The sequence below is a fragment of the Pseudopipra pipra genome, chromosome 9 (genome assembly GCF_036250125.1).
Source record: "Pseudopipra pipra isolate bDixPip1 chromosome 9, bDixPip1.hap1, whole genome shotgun sequence".
Classification (NCBI taxonomy): Eukaryota; Metazoa; Chordata; class Aves; order Passeriformes; family Pipridae; genus Pseudopipra; species Pseudopipra pipra.
This window is the reverse complement of record NC_087557.1, coordinates 396,654-422,765: the sequence shown is the minus strand read 5'-3', so window position 1 is coordinate 422,765 and position 26,112 is coordinate 396,654. Positions and strand designations below refer to the sequence as shown.

The 26,112-nt window shown below is 41.2% G+C and overlaps 1 protein-coding gene across 3 annotated transcripts in view; it reads right to left on the bottom strand.

The window, feature by feature from the left end:
• Positions 1 to 309: 309 nt before the first annotated feature.
• BRINP3 (BMP/retinoic acid inducible neural specific 3) overlaps positions 310 to 26,112 on the bottom strand; it is a 168,197-nt gene continuing 142,394 nt past the window's right edge. For all 3 annotated transcript variants that reach the window (XM_064664022.1, XM_064664024.1, XM_064664023.1), the window contains 2 exons: positions 25,546 to 25,768; positions 310 to 1,690 (listed from right to left, as the gene is read on the bottom strand). In XM_064664022.1, coding sequence (XP_064520092.1) covers positions 574 to 1,690; positions 25,546 to 25,768 — 1,340 coding nt within the window. In that variant the 3' untranslated portion in view covers positions 310 to 573. The remainder of the gene's footprint in view (positions 1,691 to 25,545; positions 25,769 to 26,112) is intronic.

Here is a 26,112-nt window from a genome sequence, read left to right as displayed (position 1 = left end):
TGTGAATTTGGAGAAGCCAACATAGGCATGTGCTTAATTCTTTTTGCAGATGCACGTTCTAAAAATAAAATATTCTGTGGCTTTGACTTTCCTGCAGCTCCTGTTAAAATCTGGAGTCACTCTCTTGTCTTTACCTCCCCCTCCTGGGTTCAACCCACACAAAAGTGTATCAACGTTACAACTTTTGTGTAAGAAAGAAGAATCCCACAGCGTTTCTTTGTAATAACTGTTCAGCTACAAAATTTTATTGGTATCCTTCTATGTTCCCTCTAGAGGATGTAATGCACAAAAGCATTGCCACGGAACATATAAAATTACAAATGAAATTTATTGTAAAAAGTAGAACGTCTTCTAGACTGGTGTCAGTATTTATTTCATTCATAAACCAAAACTGCAGGTATAATATATTCATTGTCAGCAAGTTCATGTGTGTAAATTGCCATCCAACAGTATTGACTGATATAAGACAGATATTGAAAAGACAATTTAAATGTACTCTTCCAAACATAAACTGTTCCACAAAAGCACTGTAAAAACTCCTTCAAGGTTTTGTGTTGTGCTTCACATTTATGGTTAACTACATAATTTGGTTGTGTCATAATCCACTGTGTTTGGCAATTTGGCATTGAAGGCCTGCAAAGCAGATTGGATCCTCACCACCTCGCTGGTCGACAGCTTGAGTCTGTGACGGAGCAAGCAGGAGAAGAGGTCCAGGCGACGTTGGCCGGGGGGAGAGAGTTTATTTACACGGTCCCGGATCTCCAGCAACTGCAAAAGTGCCGAGTCCTGTGAGCCCTGAGTGTAGGGGTAGTCCAGCTGCAAAATCAAGTCTCGAATTGCCTCTGGGTCGAAGTGCATGCTGTAGCCAAACACTTGGATGTTATTGATTTTCATGTAGCCCAGGTTTCTGGAGGGATCGATAAATTCCAGGGGTTCGTAGTAGATGCTCTCGTTGCCGTTTGGACCGTTTGACTTTATTCGACTCCTCAGGTAGATGTGCACAGTTTCAAAAAATGTCTTCCACTTGTTGCCCAGAGTCAGCGTCCAGTTATAACACTGCAGGGGTAGGTCCAGCTTAGTCCGCTCCCAGTCTGGGAAATTATTTTCGTTCACAGGCATAAACCAGCTCTCAGAGTGGCTGCCTCCAAAAGGGTTGACATAAACAGCGAGGACGGGCTCTAAGGTGCTGTTTTTAGTCAGGCAAATCTGCAGGGAGAGGCCCAGTATCATGTGCACCAGGCTGGACTTGTACTTGTTGCTCTTCAGGGTGAGGAGCATCCTCTTGCGCCACGAGGGGTCGAACCAGCTGTTGAGGCGCATGTCGTTGCTGATGAAGATGGCGTGGACCTCGATCCTCCTGTCCGTCTTCTGCAGCAAATACTTCATCTCCAGGTCCTGCAGGTCGGTCTCGAAGCCGATGTAGTGCTCGGTGGAGTCGGCCACCTCGGGCTTGCACAGCCCCTGGCTCAGCATGTAGCCGGCGTTGCAGCTCCCGCAGCGCGTGCGGTTGTCGGGGGCGCAGCTCAGGCAGGCGGGGCCGTCCCCCAGCGTGCAGGGCAGGAACCCCTGGCAGGCCACCTGGTCGTTGGGGCACGTGCACGTGTGGGTCTCCTCGGAAAAGCTGCCCAGGAGCCCGTTCTCGTTGCAGTAGAGGAAGGACTGGATGCGGTTGAGCCAATAGTTGGAAGATCTGCAACGGGAAAAGAGCTCATTTAACACAGAGACCCCCACACGACAGACACAACTTCGTTAGAGCTGATCAGAAAGAGAAAAACAAAGCTGTTTTTAGTATCAGATTAAGGCACCATAGGCAGATGACAGCATCTGCTGTCACATAAAGGCCTGGATAAATTGCCTCTTAACAACGCAAAATCACAAAGGAAAAGTTTCCTTGCAAACTCACAGGCACGGCAGAAACAGTTGGTTGGTGTATTTTCTGTCTCTGTACCTCTGTCAAAGAGGACTGACGAAAAGCCATTCTTCTGTATTTTTCTTCAGATTAACTTCTTGAAATCCTGCCCAGCTGAGATGACTTTTCCCCATTCCATTTGGGACACAAGGTGTTTTGTCTGTATCTAAGTGTCTATAACTGTGCTGTCCCTCCATTTTATTTTGAAGATTTTTTTGGGGACTGGCTGGAGCTGCACTGATTCATAGACAGCGAGCCAAAATGCTTCCTTGGAATAGCAAATAGGAACCCTGCACCCCTCCCAGATAAATTCAGCCTTAATTCTTCTGATAACTTCCAGCACTACAATGTCTCTGCAGGAAGCCAAGAATGAACATGCTGTGTTTATTTTGCATCTTTGGAGACAAAATTAAAATATCACTTTCATGTTCTTCTTGGCATTTCATTTTGGTTTCACCAGAAGAAACAGTTAATGTCCTGCATCCCACTGGGAAAACAGACTGGAACCAACAGTTCAGGCTGATGAGACAGAGTCACTAGAAGAAAGACAATGGGAACAGCAGAATTACATGGAAATAGTCAGAAAAATTATCTTCTTTCTTTGTATTTTTCAGTTCTTATTATTCCCAGCAATGCACACTTTAAAGAACTTGTTTTGTCTGCTGCAGTCAGATCTATTGTTGCCACATGAATGATGATGGTTGTACAGTTTCTTCCCTTTTCATTGTATTGTTTCAGAGAGAAAAGGCAAGAGCCTCATTTACTGCTGACTTACTTTTTAAGTCACATCTGAATTTGTCTCAAGGAGAGATCCTTTTTTTTTTTTTGTTCTTTTTTCCTAACTTTCAAATCAATGATAAAACTAAAAATCTATGGCATCTCAAAGTCTGATTCTCTAGTAATTCTCTAGAAATATGAAAACGAAGTTCAATAAAATTACATCAATTTATAGACTTATAGTCTGGTGGCTTTTTTATTCTTTTTTTTTCCCCTTTTTTTTTTTGATTGGGAACCTTGGTTGTTTAGGGTTGGGTTTTATATGCATATAGTCACTAGGTGTTTTCTAGAAGCATAAGTAAATATATTAACATCCAGGACTTGAGTGCCTTACCACCATTCCTCTTTGTGCTTGTTTGAAAGTCAGGATCAGCCAAAACGGTTTTGGCGAGTTTATCCCTTCATTTCCTGATTAAAAATCACAATTCTACAAGAAAGGTCAATGTTGCAATCTAAAAGTTATTCCAAAACTGAGCAGACTCGAAGCTCGTGCTCTCCCAGGTGGGATGGGAAGCTCTGGACTGTTTTTTCAGTGCCCTGCCCCTCCTGAGCTGTCCCAGAGCTCCCAGGGGTGCTGTGACCCTGCTGCCCATGGTGGGATGAGCTCTCCAGCCATGGTCCATCTCACTGCCATGGCCCCACAGCAGCCAAAACAGAGAAGATTCTTGTCCTAAGGAGGAAAAACTCACCTTTCAAAAATCTCTCGTTACAGCTCCTCCCTAACTCTTTATGGCCCTCTGTGCTTATTAAAGAATTGATGCTGAGTCCCAAAAGCTGCTGGATGTAAGATAGAAAACTCTGCTTTATTTGCTTTCCTGTAAATCTTTGGTTATGCCATTTGCTTCACAATAGCCTTCATAAAGTTGTTACCTTCTGATTTATGACATTGGACAGATAACTGGGCAGAGTGCAAGACTATTTCATTTGCATTTTAATCTCCAAGTTTTCTGCCTGCATTGTTACACCCAGGTGGTACCACAGGACTCCTCTATCGAGGCTGAGCATGTTCAGCAGCTGATATCAGTGGGATTTGTAACCATGAATTTTAGCATCCTCTTCCACCTCTGCTGGGAACAGAAGTCCATGGAACACATTTCCAGAAAGCCTCAATTTACACAGACCAACTTTGAGCTTACAGCTGTGGGTTTGAGTTCATCTCAGTGGAGGACAAACAACTGAAGAGATTTTATGAGTGAATATTTGAATATTGATTTATTGAGGGGGTGTGTCACTGGGAAGGTTTTGTCACAGTGATGTTCTCTGTGAGGAGAAGCCAGGGGCTGCCCCATCCCAGACACAGCTGAGTCCATCCAGTTCCAGTCAAAGCTGTTCTGATCCTGACCCAAAAGCTTTTTTATCTTCTCTCTTTCGTTTATTAAAATTGAGTCATTGAAATCAACCCTTCAAAACCAGCACAAACATACAAAAAACATGCAAAGTCCAGGTGGAGTTTCTATGAAAACATGAATATTGATTGTCCTGTTAGTTCAAAACATGCTGCCTTTACAGGAAATAGGTGATCGAGCCACTGCTCTGACTTATGAGCACTGAGCCAGATACCCCACACAAACCACACACTGCTGTCCTTTAGTTAAGCCCCCTAAACTGGCTCTCCTTTATTCCGGGGTCTCGATCTCCTCTTTGACTGCAAAGAGTTCCCAGTCCCACAAACCACGTCTCCTGTGTGGATAAACATGTCCCTCCTATGGAATTATCAACAATCACCAAGTTTCTTTCAAGAAACACCTTAATGAGAAACATAAATCTTAATTCTAAAGCATATTTAAAATATTTGTCTTTTTTTTTTTTTTTAATCACGAAAAAACTTTACTTTTAAAAAAAAATATATTTTTCCAGTAGCAGTCGCAGGCTTGATCCAAAACATGTACTTCCTCCTGTTCAGCACACTGGGACTTTAAATGTAAGAGCAGAGCAGTATGGTCACCCTATATAATAGCTGTAGCAACTATTTAATCATGATATGACACTTTTACCTCCTTCTCTGCCTCACTAAGTGCTTAACATCTGCTGTACATCAGCTGGCTCAGGAGCAGGTGATGAGTACTCAGCGAGGCAGATGCTAAGTGAAAAAATGAAGACAATTTAACAAGAAGTGGATGGGCAGTAAAATACCCATCACCTATTTTCCCTTCCTTTGGAGGCCAAGTCTAATATAAATCTGTAAGACAGCACCATCAACACCAAATGCACTCACAGGCTTCTCTAAAATGTCCTACTCCTGATCTTGTGGGATCATCTCCCGGGAAGGACAAATTAGGCTTCTGTGCTCTGATTCAAAACAAGAGCAGTAATTGCTACTAAATTTGATAATGGTCTTTATGTGAATGTAGTCTTCTTCTAGGAATCAGGGTAAAACTACCAACTGCACAGAAGATGATCAGAGAATCCCAGTCTGGTTTGGGTTGGAAGGGAACTTAAAGCCCATCCAGTCCCAGGAAGAAAAGTCCTGCCTTGAGAGGCTGGACAGATTTATTTTGTTTTTTATTTATGTACAATGATACATATTATATATCAGCTATAAATCCTACCCTGAAGCACTGACAACTCTTATTGCAAAGAAATAACCTGTTATTTCTGATATGCTCTTTATCTAGTTAACCTCATTCTGATGAGATGATCCTCTGCTTGGTATTGCTTGCTTTTATAGGCCATAATATTAAAGGGTGGAAAGAAAATCTCCCCAAGCAGAACAGCTTCCCTAATACCTCGCAATTTTTATTTAAGGGAGAATTATTTTAAAAAAAAACCACAAAACAAACCAAGAAAACAACACATAAACAAACAAAACAAAACAAAACCAAAAAAAATCAAACCAAAATCAAACTCTCGAACATTTTAGTCCCCTTTTAATTCTTCCTTAGTAAAAGTAACAGGCTGCTACTGGAAGTAATTAAATTAAGGACCCTGTCTTTCACAAAGAATTCCTAAAAGTTAACATTAATAACCAGAAGTGGATTGGAGTAGACAAGATTTCCTTGAAGAAGAAAAAAAAAGATCTGTTAGAGAATATATTCTTCTGACAAGTGACATACAAAGTTTCAGAGCCTACAACAGCATATGTTTAAGACATAATTAGCATTTCCAACATAATTATTTGAAGAGTCTTTGATCATAGGCACAGTGGGATACCAAAGGCTCTGGAGGAAATCTATCATGAACAAGGGCTCTAATAATTTATATATATATATATATATATATATAGGTACAAGCACACACCCCTCCCTAATACCCTGGGCACTCCCTGAAAGGTTTTTTTGTCCCTTCCAGAAAGGCCAGACACCTTCATGTGGGGAAAATATAAAAGCAAACTATGAAATTCCCCTGAAAAAACAAGTCCTCCCAAACCCAGACTCAGGGGCTGTAACTGAACCAAGGGAACAAAGGTCATGATTTGATTAGGGGAATGATGATGATACTAATTAACGGAAAGGAATGAGAAAGTGAGATAAAACTGAATTTTTTTTCCCTGGGGAAAGAGAAATGAGAGCAAAGAGCTCGATTCCTCTGCCACCTTGTACAGAGTTCTACGCTTGTAGTTCAGTATCTTTTCACTTTAAACTCGTGAAGCTCAAAAAGGATGGTTGAACTGGAAGATTGTGAATGAGGTCATGAAACACGAGGAATGTCACAGTGATAGTTTTTAACTGTTTCATTACCAGGGTAACAGCACTACCAAAATCCAAGAGGATTTTTCTCAACACTCCACAAATGATATTGCACCTTCTATTGTATTTATAATAAAAGCACCAACAAACAAAAGCCTGAAGTCACGATCCTTACGGAAAAAGCCAATCTGCCACAAGAGTCTTTGCCTTGAAGAGTTTCCAATCTAAGTGCAAACCAGACAAAAGAAATAGAAATGGAAGCAGAAATAGAAATATAGAAATAGAAATAGACATAGAAATAGAAATAGGAATAGAAATAATAGAAATAGAAATAGGTTGTAGGATGTGCTCACAGAGGTTTTGGAGCTGTGGGATGAGGAGGAGGAGGAAGACTGGAGGAGGTAACTACAGAGCCACCAGCTAAAATACAAGTCTGGAGCTTTAATATTCCCTCTGTCCTGCAGAGGGTTTCCTACTGTGCCCAGTGAATAGCACTGAATAACAAGAAATAGCCACAAAAATAGCACTCATGCCCTCAGGCAAACACATCATCCATGATGCCTCCTGTTTGTCCAGCACACAATCCATATCCATGGCCTTGGAAGGGATCTTTCACATGGATTTTGATGGATGAGGTGACTTAGCATTTCTATGAAAGGAGCATTTACGGGGCAGGCAGATTTTGGGGGGATCTCTTTCAGCCTGCCTGCCACGGTGCTTGGATTCATGGCATTAGAGCCTTTCCCCTCCTCCCTGGCTGCTGCCACTGGTGGTGCTGCTGAGGGACAGCCAAAGGAACTGGTTTGTTGCTTCACCTCTGCCCCACAATCAGACTCTGCTTGCAAATGGGTTGAGGAGTCCAAATCCACACGTAATCCAGTGTTTCCCACCAGGCTGAGACAGTCAGAATTGACATTACAACAAAGTTAAACTGACCCTGCCCAAATATTTCTCATCTCTTTAATTTTGAACTTAACTCTTAACAGCCAAACACTCATCCCCCAAAAACCCAAACTGTCTGGGATGTAAGGAGAGCAAATTAACTTTGGCTTTATATCTGGCAGGAGTTTTACAATCACTGCTGCTTATTGCAATGTAGTTCTGTCAAACATTACTATCAGCTGAATGCTTATTGCTCCCTTAATCTATTTAATTTACCTCACCATGGACTTGCTCGAAGAAAAATGATGGCATTGGTAGAAAACTCCCCTTTAACTTGAGAGCATTCATGATCAATCACCTACTTAATACCAATCTGTGACCCTGGGAGAAACCACAGAAGTTGCAGCTCTAGGATGTAATTTTAAAAGTAATTTTAAGAGCACCACCTGTCCTGTAACCGGTAGTATATTGCCAGTGTTCCTTATTTACTCAAATATAACTTGACTGAATTCTTTTAATACTCTATAGCAGTTTCCACTGGCTGTTTTCAGTTTCTATGGGAACATATTCAATTATTATTTTGTCTCACAGGACTGAATTGCTGCATAGACACCCTGTCCACATATGGGTACTTGAACTCCAAATGAAATATCTGTACCCTCAGCTCCAGAAATAAAGGTTTTTTGGGTACTCAAAGACCATTTTGTTTCCCAGCATGAAATGATTGAGCCTGGGGAAGAAAACTTGAAGTGCCACGGCATAATCCTCAGTGCATCCTGCAAAATCCTGCAGGTTGAGGATAGAAAGAACTTCCCAGCTTCTAGTTGAAGCTGATATCAGGGACAAAATAACTCTTATAAAGAGAGGAGGACAGGGTTGCTATTGGAGAACTGCCTTGCCAAGGGGGTCATTGCTTTCCAACCTCCTGATCTGCAATTTCACTGATCCTTTCTACTTCAAATTTTCTGCTGAAGCTGAGCACGGGTGTTGAAGAGGTTGTTTTATAGACCTTTTACACTTTGAACTGTTTAATATTGTTTACAATTTTGTCTTTTACATTGTGAACCATGAAAATCACAACTGTGGTTTTTAGCCAGCTTGCATTCAGCTAATGCTGCTCAGCCTGTAAAACATAAACCCATTAGAGGGAGTTCAAAAGCAACACCTGCACTGCCAAGACAATCTCCCACCCTCAAATCCAGGTGCTTTTCCTCCAGGTAATCCTGGAGTCAAGGGTAGTTCTCACGTGCAGGAACAGAAGGCACAAAGCAGAAGAGTGGCTGAATTCTGAGAGCTGATTCTCATGTCCTTTGCTAAAGCAATCACAATTTGGAATCAGGGAATTTCAGATTAGGGATTAGGAGCAGAATAAGAGCACTGGACTTCAGATGAAATGGACACAAGGTGAAGAACAGATGACCAAAAACACAAAAGCATTTTTGCATCAAAAAATAAAAATAATCTTTCTCAACTCTCTCCTGCTTTGCAGGAAAATTACCTTCTTTTTAGTATTGGAAAGCATTTTTTTATTTTCTCCTTGGCTAATTTTAATTTCTCTTCGTTTGTTTGTTTTCTATTTATTTCTTTATTTTTTATTTATGTATGATCCCTTCGGAGCACAGAGTGACAGTAACTTTTATAAACAAGTGCTAATTATGAACACCTTGTACATAACAGTGACCAGGTTTTCCTCTAAATGTCACTGGGAGATTCATTACTAATGCATAAAAGATGGTCTACAAGATTTTTCTAGGGAAACTTGGCAAATACTGAGGAAAATATTGTGCTGAGAGATAACCTATTCAAGTGTTAGACTCAGAGCAATTATGGAGTAACTTCCTTATTTGAGAGGGGAGTGGAAGCAGCTTGTTGCCCTCACATCACACAGAAGGGGATGGATAAAAGATGACTTTTTTTTTCTTTTGTCAGTGACTGGTTCAGACATTGGACACAGCTGCAATTCTTTTCCTCCTTGAGCAGAGCTATTCCTCAGAAATGATTGATGGGTGAGACTTTCTGCCCCCCAAGGACACTCTGCCAAGGACAGAGACCCAAAGCTCCTTCTCAGGGTCATATGAGGTCACATCACAGTGAACTCAGAGCTACCACTGCATCTTTCCTCCCCTTCCCTTTCCTCATCAAATACCAACTTTGAAACAGCAACAACAAAACCAAACAGAGGAGAAATTGTGCAACGTTTAGAAGCGCAAACATTTGGGGTGGCCCCTAAAACTGGGCTGTCCCTGTATTGTTGCTTATACTGGGAGTCATGAATTGCTCATGTCTCACTCCATCTGAGAGAGGATTTGAGGCCCTTCCAGCCCGTGCTGAGCCACGCTGAGCAGGTCAGTCACCTGTGGGGGGAGTTTTGGGAGCCCTTGAGCAGCAGTGACTGAGCTCAGCTGGACAAACCAGCAGCTCCTCTCCTCGGGCTCCACTGCAAGGTGAGTGATTTGTGGAGATGCTGTTCCAGACACTGCTCATGATTCTCCTCCTTTGCTACCAGAGCTGTGGAGTCTCTGAGCAGTGAATCTAATTTAGTGCATGAGCAGCACTCGTGTTCAGCATGACAATAATTTGCAAATACTCTTCTAGACACTACATTTTCAGGCTCAGGGAGCCCTCTCCAATTAAAAACAGATTGTCCTTAATAGAATCTATAAATGTGAACTAGAGGATTTGTCCTATTTTCTTTTGCAACTTTTTTTTTCTTTGCAACAAGTTTACCCCAACTATTTTCAGCTTTATTGTCCTGATAAGACAGCAAATTCCATTTCCTGCCATCTGCCACTAAATTTGCAATTTCCCACCAGCTCACTAGGTATATAGAAGGGATTTGTTTGTGTTTGTTACTTTAGAGAACTTACTATAGACAGGCAAAATGATTCTTCCATTTTTGACTTGGCAAAGCCTCCCTTGATGGTTTGATTTACAAATATTAAAGAAGATGACTAAGATTCTGCTCCTACATCATCTACATTGTGAGGGACTTTGCTGGATTCCTAGTTTCATCTATTTCTTCAGACTTACAGTTTGGGGTGGTTTTTTTTTGAGATGTGATGATTTTTAAAGCTTGGGTTTTTTCTATTCAAGTGGTCTTTTGCATTCCCTATTAACCATGTGTCTGTTTTTGATGGATCATTCCATTCAATATCCAAGAATTTGTAGAGACAAGAGGAATTTTGCTGTAGCACTGACACAATTACTCCATACCCATGTGAAGGTACATTTGCTCTTTACCTTTACTCTTAAATCTCCACATAACTGCTTGTCAAACTTACACCTCCTTGATTATTTTTTTTCCTGCAAAAACTGCTTAAAAAATCACAAAGGTTCCTAAAAACCCCCAATTCAACTATTATTGTGATGTATTTTTTTAAAGCATAAGGAATAAGAGCATATAGTTTTAACTGTAGATCTCAATTTGTTAATATGCATTTACATTATTTATCATTCCAATGTTAAGGTTTGTCTATCTCCACTATTCCTTCTTGTTGTCAGGAAAAGCTATACATCACCAATTATTATTCATCTCCTTCTGACCTGCCAAGTATTTCTTATTAAACTTAAGTTTCTCTTTAAGCAGGATCCATCCTCTTAAGAAATTTAGGAGCACAGAAGTGGCACTGCAATAATATGTGGAAAATCACAGCAGTTTTCAGTGTTTAGCTTTAGTTAAGCACACCCTCATTCCCTGGGAAAGGTGTGCAACACCATATGCTTACAAACAAACAGCTGCAAAAAGGAGATTTTTCGTAGAAAAGTAGGGGGTTTAAAATGCATTTAACATCTTCTCTTATTCATTCACTTAAAGTGCGTGTAACATATCCATGACAAATTAAAAATTAGCACAGGAAAGTCATATCTGAGCCCATGGCTGTGGCTGGTTTGGTCTTTAACATCCAGAAATGTGGATTTAATGAGTACTATTCTTTTACTAAAAATAAGTTTTTTTAAAAAAAACTAAAGTCCCGCTCAATAAATTTTGTGTAAAGAATATTTAGACATTTTTTGAATTGCTTGTTGTTAATATTCTTTGTATCTGTTTGATACCTGCCAGGCTGAGAGTGAGCTGTTGTGCAGATCGATACAATTGCTGCTGCACAATCAGCCTGAATCCTTTTAGCTATGGAAATTAAATGAATGAAATTAAAGTATTAATATTAAATAAATAAATAAATGAAATTAAATTATTAATATTTAATTATTGGTAACCTTATACTGTCTCACAAATAAGAGTAAAAAGGAATGGCAAAGAACTTAAGTGATGAGAAATTTCTCTTCCTGTGACTCAACTGGTCACAAATAACAGAATCTTTGAAAAAAAGACTATCAATCAAGGAAAAATTGATTTTTTTTTTTTTATTGAAAGGCATTTTAATTTAAATAGTCATTTTAAAGGAGGACTCTTATTCTTATGCCATGATATCAGTGGATATCCAGTCCCACAGACACCCTGGGCGTGCCTTCAGGCTCAGACACGTTCCTTAAAAGCACAGAGGCACCTTGTGCACACTCTCACCATGGCTTTGTGTCTCATGGCCAGCTGGGAAGGGTGTGATGCTGGTACCCCCACCCCAGGCAGGACCTTCACCTCTCCACAGTCCCCCCGGGCCACAGAAGTTCAGCAGATGCCCTGTTCACATATTCCCACGCTCAGCCAAATATTTACACCTCCTCCAATACTTTTATGATGACCCCAATGTTCCCTAAACAACCTTCCAGCTGTTTATATTCCCCCTGGAAGGGTGAATTCCACAGAGGAATTCAGTTCCTCTGCAGTGTGTTTCCTTTGTGAGAACTCCAGTCATCATGTAACTATTCACAAGTGCTAGGCTACAATAATCTACTTTTATGGGAGTTTGGAAGATGAATATAAAATAACATAATCCCCAGCTGTGCTGTTATGTGCAAAGCCATCCCATTAATCACACTCAGTTTTACTTTACAGCTTTAGAAGTATGCAAAGTGTTGCTGCCATTCAGGTGCCTCAGTGCTGGCAGTTGCACACCTTAACTGCATTTTAAAAGCTATCTTCTCAAGAAATTAAGCACTCAATCTTTTCCCTTCCTCCAGTGGAGATGTTAATTCAGCACCTTCTGATGTCAACAACATACACAGAACAGCCTGGAAATCTGGGCAAGCAAAGGAAACCCGAGCAGTGTGCCAGCTTCCAGACCTGAACAGAAAGTGTTAGCCACAGAAAAAAAAACCAAACAAAAAAAAAAAACAACACCACACATAGGTCAATTATTTTGTTTCATTACAGATCATCTGAACTGATTTAGGATCTGTACTTTCCCATGAGGGTACTGAGCACAAATAACAGTAAGTGGTAAAGCTACACCACTGTGGGCAGAAAAGACTGGATTATCTGGGGTTTAAAAGAGTGAATCCGTGCTAGACTGATATTGCCAATAAAGAAATGAAGCTGTGGCTGCCCCTGGATCCCTGGAAGTGTCCAAGGCCAGGTTGGACGGGGCTTGGAGCAACCTGGGCTGGTGGAAGGTGTCCCTGCCCAGGGCAGGGGTGGCACTGGATGGGCTTGAAGGTCCCTTCCAACCCAAACCATTCTGGAATTCCAAAACACAGCCTTTTCTTCCAAAGTATGGGAAGTTCTCTGACTCAGAGGGATCAATCTGCGATGTACCTGCTAAAACAAAACTTATTCAAGTGTAAAAGCAGAAACCACACCAGGGCAGTTTTATAAAATTCGTGGGGATGGATTTAGGAAATAATTTCCTTTGGGTTTTTTTGTTTGTTTGTTTGTTTGTTTTTTAAGAGGCAAACTTCTGTGAATTTTAACTCGTGTGCTCAAGAAGTTTCTCCTTGACAATTTTAAAGGAAAATTGTACAGTTTTGTTAGAGAGAGAGTGCTGCAAACGCTCTCCTTAATTTTCTTCATTAAATTTCAGTAAACACGTGAATATGATTTTGTGTCTGCAGAGTTTTAATTTTTTATACCTATGATTAGGCCTGATGATCTGCAAACATTGCAAGGAATTTCTAGTTATGTTTACTACGAGGGATAGACGTTTAAAATAGGAATTAAATAAAAACATTGTGAATTTCACAGCCATAGAATAACAGTTCCATTTCACTAGCACCATCACACACAGGGTATCAAGGATGTGGTGAATGCTCTTGCAAACTTCAAAGGTGAAATAGATTAAAAGAGGGTTTTTTCCGTAAATTAGATTTGAAAGCTTGTGTGAGATCTGTGATCCCATAGACTATGAGACTTGCAGTGTCATGGATTTCACAATTGCATGGCACCATTCAGCTGAATTTGTCTGTAGAGCTCTATAACCAGATGACTGCCTGCTATTCAGAAAAAAAAAAAAAAAAACAAAACCACAAAAAAACCAAAAAGGAACAGGCAATAGAGTCATCACTTGCCAAGATTCACAGGTGCCTTCTGCAGAAACCCTCTTTGCAAAGCTCCCCTCCTCAGTGTCAGGACACTAACCTCTATTCAGCACAGAGAAATTCTGCTTTTCCTGGACAGAGGGTCTATTTTTGTCTTTGAAGTTAATCCAACCCAAAGTTGCAGCAAGGCTTGGAAGCCCAGATGCAGTTATTCTGTACAGACTTCCTCTAAATATTCACGGCTGCAAACCTGTTCCTCTGCTTCTGCCATTCAGAGCTGAGGATTGTGGCTTTTAGGAACTTTTTGCTCGTCTCTTAATCCACTAGTGAAGCGTTTGCTGTGCCACAGTCGATGTGATACCCAAACGTGGCTGCACAGAGAGGAGCAGTCGGCAGATGCAGCAGATGGCCAGCAGAAGAAATAAAAAATCACTTAACGTCCAACAACCTCATACCAGTGGCAAGACTCATTAAACCGCGGGCTGGGCTCAGCGAGATAAAACTGCTGCTCGGGCGTTCTGCGGAGCACGGAGGGTTGAGCTGATGGAACACAAACTCTCCTGCTGGCTGGGATTTGCTGCCCTGGGCTGTGCTCAGAGCTGGTGAAGTGCAGCGCGGTGGGGCAGCCCCGGGAGCAGCTCCGTGCCCTGCCCGGTGCCCTGCCCGGTGCCCTGCCCATCCCCGGGCACATTTACCACCTGCCCGCTTTGTATTTATGGCCCTCCCAGCCCGGTGGTGCCGCTGCAGATCCTGAAGCATCTCCGCAGATGGTGAGCCATCAGCTCACATCACAGAAATCATCACTTACTTTTCCAAAATTAAGGCAGCTTTGTTCAAAAATCCGTGGAACAATAGAGGCACAATTTCAAGGGCAGGGTGCATTTGGGTTCTTTTATGGTCATTTAAAGAGCTGGTTAGGATTTCCTCCCAACTAACAAGGAGCAGTTTCTTTAATTTGGAAGATTAAAAAAAAAACAAACCCACTACAAACTAATAAATGTTTAAGATAAAAATCCTGAGTTTAGATTCTATTGAAAATATCATTGTTTGAAATAAGGAAGGGGAGTCTTTGGAAATATAATGAACAGAGTTTATGCAATGTGGAGAGAGATTCCCAATTGCTTTTTAGAGGGAAATGCATTTCGAAAAGTTAATTTCATTCCAAATTTCTTTTTTGAAAACACACTTTTTTTTGTGTATATTTTTGTGTATATTTTTGTGTATATTTTTGTGTATATTAATTTTAATTAACGCTACAAATCCTGATGTTGGCTGTACTTTTATGTAACAGGAGAGGTTTGAAGGTGTGTTGAAGTTATTCCTGTCCTATGGGTAGGACAGGAACTAATTATCTAAGAATTTGAATGCCCAAAAAGGCAGACAGGAAAATAAAAAGAACTGAAGTAGAAACTTCGGTTTTGTTTTATAACAAAAACCTGGAGAAAATAAATTTTAGGGTACATATGGCAGCAGCTTCACAATGGGGCAAAGAGCTTTCCTTTCAGTAGAGATTGTAATTACATTTGTGATTTCTTGAGTTTTAAACAAATAATTTATTATTGCAAAGTAAGCAAAGAGAAGGTGATTCTGGGTGGACTTCAGAGTGAAGGGTTTTTGTTTGGTTTGATTCATCTTCTTACTTTAATATCTTGACAGTTGAGAGAAGTCAGTCATTAAAGGTAATAAAATATAACTATATTAGAAAATTAGCAAGTGTCACCTTTTGTCTGGAGTGCCAACAAATTTTATTACTTCTGCTCCTTGCAATATATAAGTCCTTTATTTTATACTTATCATCATCTATCGTTTCAGAGATGGGTTTCTAGAACCCTGATAATATTCTGACCAGGATAAATTCCTTACAAATTAATTGGAATTAATTCCTTCTGCAGCTGTGCTCTATCATCTGCTACTTAAGGGGTTTTTTAATGATCTGGGGATGTCCATTTTAAACTATTGTATTGATTGTATCTCGATAATGTGTCTCAGAGCCCAAAAAAGGGGTAAACAGGTGACAAATTCTGAGTCAGCCACACGGGGTAGATCCCATGGCATCCCAGGATGGGATTTCTCTGATTCCTTCATGTGAACTCTGACACCTTCCTGTGAAAAAACCCTTCTTGCTATTCCCTCAGCGAGGTGTGGGTTGAAGCAAAGGCACTCTGATGTCTTAGACATTGATTTTCTCCTTGTCATTGTTGGCTGTGCAGTTGTAGCATATGGACATAACTGTTCAATTCCAAAATCCTGGTCAGGATGTGAATGTGGGGGAAGGAAGCTTGATAGCAAGGCAATCTTGTTTTCATTTCAAATGTTCCTTTAAGGTCCTGATCTTCACTTGTTGGTTCAATAAAACTTCATTTGCATTCTCTCAGCCTGAAGCTTTCCTGTTTTCTGCCTAAAAAAATACTTGAAAATCTAATTTTTATAAAGGATGTTACTGATAACATGGTGCTTTATGTTCATTTTCTGTGGTATACTTATGGCACTTCTCCAAAAGAATAAAAACCTTGAGAAATATCTGGGGGGAATTTGCTACTATAACAATTTATGGAACATCCCAAGAATTTGATTTTTTTTTTCCTTTCCAGGACCATATAAACATATGATCAAAGTTTACACATCAATATGACAATGAGTTTTTAGATACTACAAACACCCATCACAGTTAATGATTGCACTGACAATTAACATTTCTAAGGGACAACTTGTGTCACACAGATTTTCCACTCTCTTGTTTGCTTAGTCTGAAAGGAACTGATCCTGTTGCAGGTACAAGCAACTCGGTCCACCCAAAGAAGGACAGCAGAACCCAGTCTTGAAAGTTTTCTAACTCTAATATTCAAAGAATGAGAGAATTGTAAAGGTTAGAAGAGACCTCTCTGATCATCAAGTCCAACTGCCACAGAGATATGACCCAGATTAAGATCAGAGAATCTGTTTCTTATTAAACGTCTTTTCAGATGCAAAAATATCTGTTGTTTATAGTTGTTTTGGAAGGGGCTTGGAGCAACCTGGGCTAGTGGAAGGTGTCCTACAGTCCAACCTTCATCTCTCCTCTCACTCCGCCCTCGTGGCAAAGCTTTCCTGTGCTGTGCATCAATCCCACGTTCCCACAGAGGGGACAGGGTTTCCCTTGGAACAGCACAGCCCAGAGAAGCATTTCTGTCACAGCAATTCCTGCTGGGACAGGAGCTGCACAGACACTCACACTCTGAAGGAACACAAGGGAAGAAAGAGAGCAAGAGGGATGGGATACAGTCAGGCTCTTGCTGGGCACAGGCTGACTTGGGGGACCCCAAGAGGATTCCTGATGCTGGAGACAAAGCCCATTCTTTCTGAGTTCATACATGTCTTATTTAATAACTCAGAGATGAGAAAAGATGTGCCCTTGTGGCACATTTTCTAATCTGTCTGTTCAAATATGCTGGTGAAACCTGGGAGACAGCCCAGCTTTCTGGATGTGGTAACAGCCTTGAAGCCCAGGGTGCTCCAAGATCCAGGATGTCCCTGTGGTGTCCCTGCCTGACCTCCAGCTGCGTCTGTGGGGTCCGTGCTCACAAAGCTCCAAGGTGGTGCTGTCTGGAGGGGCTCATGGCCACCCTGTCACATGCCAGGACAGCACAGACAGATGGTCATCAGGCCAGGAGCAAACAGGAGCTGCCAAGCCCAGAAATGTGTGCCAGGATCTATCCACGTGTCAAGTAATTATTTTAAAGCGTAGGCTTCCAAGCCTTGTGAGTCACCGCAGTGCTGGCTCTGGTGCTGGCTCTGCAAATGATTCATGTGGATAGGTGATTAAGATATCTTTAAATTTGGCCTGAGGGAAAGTCCTTTGCAGCACTTTGGTCACAGCAAAAGCCGAAAGGCAAGACCTTCAGTACTGTGGATCTACACTGGGGATTAAATGTGCTGAATACTTTATAGTTGAAATTCTGTGGCAGCTTTTCAGCTTTTTCTTAACCCAGGCTTTTTTTTTTTTTTTTTTTTTTTTTTTTTTTTTTTTTTTTTTTAATGCCACATATCTACAAAATAAAATATTATTTTAAGCTCCTTCTGTTTAATTTTCTTCAAATTTTCAGACTCCGGTACAAAATTTGTCTGGGGAAAAAAAAGACAGTTTAGACATTTGGGTTGGAAACAACCTCCTGTTGTGGAAGGGACAGAGGCAATTTGCAGTGGTAGTGAATTAGTTACAGTAGTAGTACAGCAGATATGAAATAAATGGATACTCCAGATACTGTTTCACGAGGGAGAAGGGGGAACAAAGCCCAACTTTCTGCTTCTCAGAACTGGGCTGTACAGAGGAAATTCGCTTTCCAACAGAATATGTGATTTCCCACCTTATAACCCTGTTACTCTTAGAAACAAGCCCACAAGAAAGTCATGAAATTACTTCCTTGAGTCCTGTTCTGCTGTTGCACTTCTGTGCACTGTGTCCTTCAAAATGCCCAAATATCCAGCAGTGATATGAAATGCACGGGCAAGGCGAGTCCCATCTGCTGTGCCAACGTTCTGTCCTTTCACAGGACAGACTGTTTGCCACTGCACTAGTGTTTAGAGATTCAGAAATGAGATTTTAGTATTGCAAGCCTGGGAACAAGGTGTAATACAGCACCCTGCAGTATTGAATCAATATCACATCAGATCAGACTATACCTGCAGAACTTCTTTCCTGTCAGATGATTCCTACCGAGATGATTTTCTCTTTTGAACATCCTGGGACAAAATGTAAACCACAATTGCTACAGCACTGCTCTCAGGGGAGTCGCACTGGTAAATATTTTATGGTTTAAAAGGGTAAAACATGGGCGTGGAAATGTGACTTAATTCCACATATTGCACAGATGGTGTTTCCAGAGCATGGGAGCAGGAATGCTCCTGCCCTGTGACATTGATATGAAGTGTCTCCTCATTTCACAGCACTTTCTGATGTGCTGAAATTACTTCGTTCTAACGTTGCTATTCATCAGAAACATCAAAAGTGACATTGTGGGGAGGCTGGAAACATTTTCACGTGTAGCAGGTGGTCAAGAACAGCCTCTTTGAGTGTGTGGTAAAGTGCTGCAAGACCAGGAAACCAAATCTCCTTGAGAGAAATTTCCTACAAGGACAGAGGCCAAGAGCAGCTGCCCCACACAGCTCCTAAACCACGTGTGAAAACACACACACCCCCAAGAGTTTATCTCCTCTTCTCGCTGTTATCAGCCCTGTTATTTGCAGGGCTCCGGATCATATTTTTATGTGTGTCACGTTAGTTTTAAATAACTCTAATCCCCAATCCAATTAAAGGTATCACCTCAAAGCAGATCATTTGATTTCCTCCGAGAACAGATGCTGACTTATTATTCGTGTCAGTAAAGCAACCACTGCCAAACTGACCTTCATTTATGTCACACACTTTCATCTTCTCACCTCCCTCTGCCGTGGCACACGACTTTCAGATGTGCACCTGGGGTGGCAGATCCAAGCCAGGGGCATTCCTTTACACTGAAACTTGGAAATCCATTTTTAACTCCCAAATGAAGTTTCTTAATTGGAGCATTAACAATCATTATTATTAAATATACTATAATAACACAATCTATTATTATTATTATTTCTTTGTTCTTTCCTGGAACGATTTTTGTTTAGAAACATCTCAATGGTCCTTTGTACTTTATTCAAAGATGTTCAAAAACCAGACAAAATATTGTTTTTTTCAGCACCTCTTGTTCAGAAGCATCATCTACACCAGAGGAGCTTTTGCTGCCTTACACCCCCTTTCCATAACAATTTTCATCCAGACTCACTGCTCACTCTCATTCCAGCAGCCTGTTAAGTGATGGATAATTAGATTTTTTTTTTTCTCTTACATTCAATGCCACAAATGTGCTTTGAGAAGAAAACTCTCTGCATGATGCACTGTGAAATTTTCACATCTTGAACCCTGGTGGAAGGTTTTATTCCTTACTAATTTTGTGCCTGTGAATCAATTACACTCACAGCAAAGCAATCTACAGTAGCTGATAACCAGCTCTGGGATGTGAGGAACTAATCCTGGGTTACATCCTGAGGGAATGGGATTAATCTGCACTATCCTTTTTATTTTTTATGTATTTTGTTCTGAAACATTCTGAAGGAAACAGGTTTCAAGGCCTCAACATTCTTCTGGACCATGTTACAGATGCTGTAAAAAAGTCATCCATTTTAAATGTTTTTCTGCACATGGACTGAGGGGAACACTAAGATACAAGTCCCTTCTCTGACGTGTTTTTAGAGTATTCAGGCCCTGTTGCCCTTCTAGGGCATGTGAAATTTTTGCTCTGTGAAATTCAAAATGAAGAGAAAAATGAGAAAATGTAAATTCCTGGCTCTTCCTCCTGTCATAGCTGCCTGTGGTGTATTCTGTGGGAAATTCCAAAATAAAAATCTGGTTTTAAAAAGCAGAATTCTTTCTGAAGCTCTTCTGTTTGATGGGGCTGTTCACTGCCTCTAGTGATGAACTCCTTCTAAGTCTGCATTAGCTTCAGAGTATGTTCCTTAAAAAAAATAACCTTTGTGGAGACAAGGACATGCTTCAAACATAAGGCTGCCAAGAATGACTTTTCTTTCAGAAAGAGAGTTTTTTATATACTAAAATAATTTATTAACCTTTTTTTAAATTATTAAGGAGTTTTGTCTGTATTTATTGTCAGCTTCTGTTACCAGAATAACATCCTTTAAATATCTGGCTGGACTATTGGTAGAACCACCCCCTTCACTGTAAATTAGATGGTAATATTAAGCATCCAGACTTTTCAAAAATTCAAATACCAACAGTTTATTCAAGACTTCATGCTTTTGTGTGCACGTGTCATACCTTGGTCTTTTAAGATGGAAATTCTTATTTACTTAAGATAACCTTCATTTGCAGTTTGTTGCAGCAGGTTTTCACTTTGTTATTATGCAAGGAAGACGCAAATTTTTTTGCACTGACCTATTGTTGGATTTACATTACGTTTCTCCTTTTAATATTTTTGTTTATGTCTTTATTAAATCACAGTTTGTGCTGATTAAATTTGGCCTCGGGAGATGCTTTTTCATTATGAAGTGATTTAAACTGCATACAGATAAGGTTCCTACACAGAGCAATGTACTGGATTGAGTGCACTCACTCAAAGGGATGACATTAGACAAGGAACCCACTGAAATGACACCAAAAAGAGTGAAATCAAGTGCTAGACTGGCACTTCTGAAGGAAAAAATGAAAGCTTCCCCCCCGTCTTTAATGTCTTTCAGTAGTGTTTGCCTATTAAATCAAATCAGAGGAAATCATTGCTGTCCTTTGCAAAAAAATACTCGGGAAAGTGAAGATTCTCCTTTCCCACCAAGTCTCTCAAGAGCAGAGATTCCAGTTTTCTCCCTTTGGTTCCACGACGTGGGTGGATGTGGGTGCTCTGAGGCTCTGCCAGCAGCTCAAGGGTGGCACCAGGTCTGTGAGGAGGCTTTCCCTTCACAGGCAGCAAAGCCTGGAATAGAACATCACTTTCTGACCTCCCTTGAGAAAGATGCTGCTGGAAGGGAGAGCTTGGACTAACTTAAGGACCAGGATAGTCCTTTTCTCAGGGCAGAAGCACTTGACAACAAATACCACATGCAAACTCTTTCCCAAGATTAATAATTGTTCCCTGTTGAGTTCCAAAATACGATATCTGCAGAAAGGAATTTGAATGGTCTCTGCAGAAGGCCATGGGGAACAGAAGATGGAAAAACCCCTTTTCACTGACCTCATCTCTGTGGGCTCTTCCTGCCTTCTTCAACGGGATGTAAAAAGACTCCTTACATGATGTTATCACATGCCCTGCCCGAGCCAGAGAATCCACATCCTGATCTCAGCAGACCTCTGCATAAAACCCACTGTGTTCCCCCCTTTGCATGTGTATACTCTGTATCCCTGGCATCCTGTGGGCCCAATACCTAACCCCCCTGTAAAATCCCCCAAGATAAAGTAGGGTTTTTCCCATAAGGTGATTCCTAAGACCCCAAGATGTACTAACCTCGGTTCTCCCCTCATGTCATCCTTGTGAAACCCCCCAATTCTAATACCATGAATATGTAAACTCCCCGTTAAATATGTAAGCCCTAAACCCTTTAAATATAAAGTTTTATGTCCAACAAAGGATTCCAGTTCTCTTGCCTCCCTGGGATCACCCCAGCATTATTGACCTTTGCAGTTCCTCACACGTGGTTTTACCCCTCAGCTGGATTCCTGCACACCACAACACGTCCTGCTTGCAGCACTGCTCCACCCCCCTCCCACCTGCATTCCCAGCACCTCCGGGCTCCTGCCCAGCACCCCGAGCCCCGTCCCGGCCACCCTGCCCACAACTGCGGCAGGAGCTGGCCATCTAGTGGAACAACCACTGCTGCAGGAGGTGGCCTCTGGCCAAGAAAAGCCGGTGACACTGCAGGTTTGTCAGGCTGATGTGTCAGCGCGACGAGAACACGCCGGTAACGAGCACTCCAGCCTCTGGAAGCAGCCGAGCCTCAAATTCATGGAGGCAGCGGTTCATCCCGGCACTGTTACCCCGCAGAACAAGTGTCTTATTTTTTTTTTTAATCTTGTTTTTCTCTTTATCACTCAAAACGGAACGTTTGATCATTCCATCCCTCTGCACGAGATGGGAAGGGATCACCTGCACAGCAAATTCCCTGCTCCTTGTTGGCTTTGAATTTTCAGTTGGTGCTTTTCGTTGAGCTCAGGCAACCACTAAATACTGCACTGATTACAGAAAAGGACTGATTAGTTCAGGTGAATTCTAAGAGTTACATTCAGCAGTGCCATAATGGTTTATAATGGAAATCTGCGGACTTCTGATGGATCTTGGCGTGATTTGACTTTCAGGAAAAAGAACATGTTAATGAGAGCAAGTTTAAAAGCTGGGCAGAACATCTGGAACTTGAAAAGATTTGCAATTAACAGAATAAAATAAAAATACTAATCCTGTTCCCAACCCCACTGCACACAAAACTGCTGCAGTAAATTGCTCTGATCACAAGTAGAAACTGAAAGAAAATTATTTATACTTTATTCCAGCTGAAGAACATGAACTGTTTCAAAAATGAGACACGGGAATGGAGTTTCTTTGCTTGCAAGTTAATTGAGTCTTTTTTGCTATGAACAACGACATTAGGAGAGGATTCAATGCTATTCTGGTTTCGGGATTGGGAAATTAAAATATTAATGCAATTTAGTCTCATGATTATTGAGTGGCCTGGAACTCAGGAAACATGAAATAAGTTACAAGAATTTCTGTCTAACTCATTAATTAAGTCTCATTTAAAAACAATCAGGCCAACAATTTGGTTTATGTTCAGTTAAAAAGTTTTGTGGCCAGAGAAAAGAGAAGAGTACTTTCAGTAATTAATGATAACCTTGACTGTGTGTAGGAGCTCCTCCAAGCATGACCAAACGATTTCTGGCAGACTACACAGATAAACCCCACTAAAACTCAAGGCTCAGAGACAGTTTTCATGAATTACATTAAACTTTTAGGACATACCTCCCAGTTTCATGAGAGAGAAAAATCAACTCTCACTTTTGACATATTCCTTTAAAAATCCTCTGTACATGTCTTTTATTGACTAGTGAAATACAGTGTAAAAGTCAACATCAGCAGAGTTGTTTTTACTCACTGCCAGCACCATGACCTTTATTGAAAACTGAAGCATTGCCTTTTTAATCTGCATCTGAAAAGACAACTGCCTAAAAATGCAATTTAAAATAGCATTTATACCTTCATTAGCTCAGTCTAATTTCCCTTTCCATAATAAAAATTCACCCTTAACTATCACTAGCAGAGCCCAAACACTAATCTGAAGGAGTTGTTTAGAAAACCTTCTGTTCCAATTCCCCCTTCTTGTTTCTTTGAAGCCCAAACTACCCGTGGCACACAGAATCATAGACTGGCTTGGGCTGGAAGGAATCTTAAAGATCATGAAGCTGTGGGTTTTTTTGCTTTTATTTCTATCTTCCCTTAAACACAAAGGAAAAAAAAAATGAGTCCTGGGGTTTGGTTCTGTTCTCACACTCGCTGCCTGCCAAGAGGCCTGATTTTACAGCCTGAGGGATGGCTCATGTTTCTCCATGGCATGACTCAGGGATTCATTCTCCACTGCATCACCTGCTATTCATTTGCCTGCTTACCTGTTGACAGGTATCAAAAAACTCAGGACCTTATTTGGGTTAGATGTATTCTCATCATGAGCAGTATCTGAAAACTCTTCTGTCAATACCTGTGTTTCCTTTCTCCTCCCTCTCAGTCTTTTCACCACTGATAATCCTTTAGCCACTCTTTATCTTGGTCTATCAGAGTGGTTTTTTAACCAGGTTTGGACATTAAACCAGTTTCTTTTGACCTTTTCCCCTTGCTTCTAAGTTTAAAGCTCTTCTTATCAGCCATAAAAGCCTGGATGTCAGAAGGCAATTTTCTCAGATAGGCAGATGGAATCCAACTTTGAACATGCTCCCTTTTAGCAAACACATTCCACTGGCTACATATTCCCAAACCTGCCTTTAACACTGATTTTGAGTCATCTGTTGATCATCATTCCATCATACAACCAATCTCCCTCTGTGCTGACTAGAAAAAAATTAGGAAAATCTCTAAAAAGAGACACAATTAACTAAAAAATGGTGGTATTCCTAAGCTAGAGAAGCCTTGCAAAATTTAACTGGGATGAAGGTTTGGTGCAATTCCCTGTAAAACAGTCAAACTCACTGCTTTATTGATGGTAGCCAAAGGTTGCCTCACAACCCTGCAGAGGTTGTTTTGGAAGACCTGATTATTTAAAATTATTTTTAATATATTACATTAAATTTTGGTGGGGAGAAAAAAAAATACTGAGGCTGGGTTGTTTCTTGTGCTTTAAAAAGCTCTGGGTTCCTGCTGAAGTCGTGGCTGGTGAATCATCTCTTTGGCAGGATGCTCATCCAGGCTGTGCCCAAGACACGCAGGAGAGGATACTGAAGCACTGCAGTGATTGCACAACCCTTCTGAGCAGAATGTTTTCTAATTATGAAATGACCCTACAAGTGAAAAACACATTTTTTTTGTTTCAAGCACAAAGCACAACATGTAGAAGAAGGGCGGCATGAGAGCCACAACAACTGTCTCCTGAAAGAAGGGGAAGGGCCACCAGCAGGCAAAGAGGAATTGATGGAGCCTGAGCTTGCAATAGATGAAGAGCTGAAAGCAGGGGAGTGTAAAGTAGCTCTGGCAGTTCTGGAACACTGAACCTAAACTAGGTTTCTTTAAAATCAATGGAGACAACTGCTAAATGCAGGAGTTACTGGACTATCCCATGATGCTTGTGCTCAGAAGAACAATGTCCTTAAAAGCGCATTCATTCCACATTTCCTACAGTGTCACTCCACTAATTTCAACAAAGCCATTTTCGACCAGCAATCACCTCTCCCCACTTTATGCTAATGTAGATCTGACTGGCTGCCTTTCAGGAGCTCTGTTTCTAGGAAGGAGTGAAACACTTTTCTTTCCTTAGGCATCCTTTCGAACCTAATTCATATCTGACAAACGAGACAAGAAATCAATTGTGTGCAGTGCACGCTGGATAACGACCCACAAAGGTCCCAAAATAGCCCTGCTCACTCCAGGAGAGGTGCTCAGTGTTCGCTGGGAGAGTGTTTGGCACCGTCACATCTGGCCCAGTGCCACTGAAAACACGGCTCTGGAAAACAGGGGGACCAAGTGGGATGAATCTGTGCACTCACGTGCTTTCTGAGTTGCCCCATGTACTCCACAGCCACAAACAAATGAGGATTTATCCTGACCTTGCCATCATATTTAGGAAAAGACAAACAGAGGGATATTGAAAGGTGGGACTCCCCACAACCACAGGTACTGCCCGTTGTGCCCGCGCCACTCCCGCATCCGCGCCCCGGGGAGATTTCAGGGTCAAGAGAGCAGCTGGGACCCCTCAGCATTCCAGGGGCTCCCTTACCTCTGCCTTGGCATGCGGATCAGGGGCTGCTTGTGGCACCTCTTGCTGAGGCCAAAGAGCTTGTGCACCGTCCTCTGGGCCTTGAGGAACAGCTGCCTCATGCTGCTCTCCAGCTGCTCGTAGCGCCGCTGGAAGTTGGAATCCATCGTCCACAAGTGCATGACAGCGGAGGTGTTCAGGAAGTAGTTCATGGGCAGCCTCTTCATGAACAACTTGAATTCATCTGAAAGAAACAATTAATGGTCTTTAATGACGTACCGTGCTTATTCTTGCAGCGGAAGTTAATGTCTGCTTTGGGTTTTCCTGAGCTGATTTTTATAAATTTGATCTTCTGAAATTTTAAGATCGGACGTTTCAACTTTTTCGAAGTTGAAGGGTGACTGCACTTTTGTTGGTGATATTAGAATGAAGCCATTCTAATATCTAATATTCATGTCATTTTTAACCTGATATTAAAGAAAATACAAGCACTTATTACTAAACCTGGATAATATGGAGATGAAGTAAGAAACAGAGATTCTTACCTTCAAATCTAGGATCTGAAAGTAAATGCCCATTTAATGATTG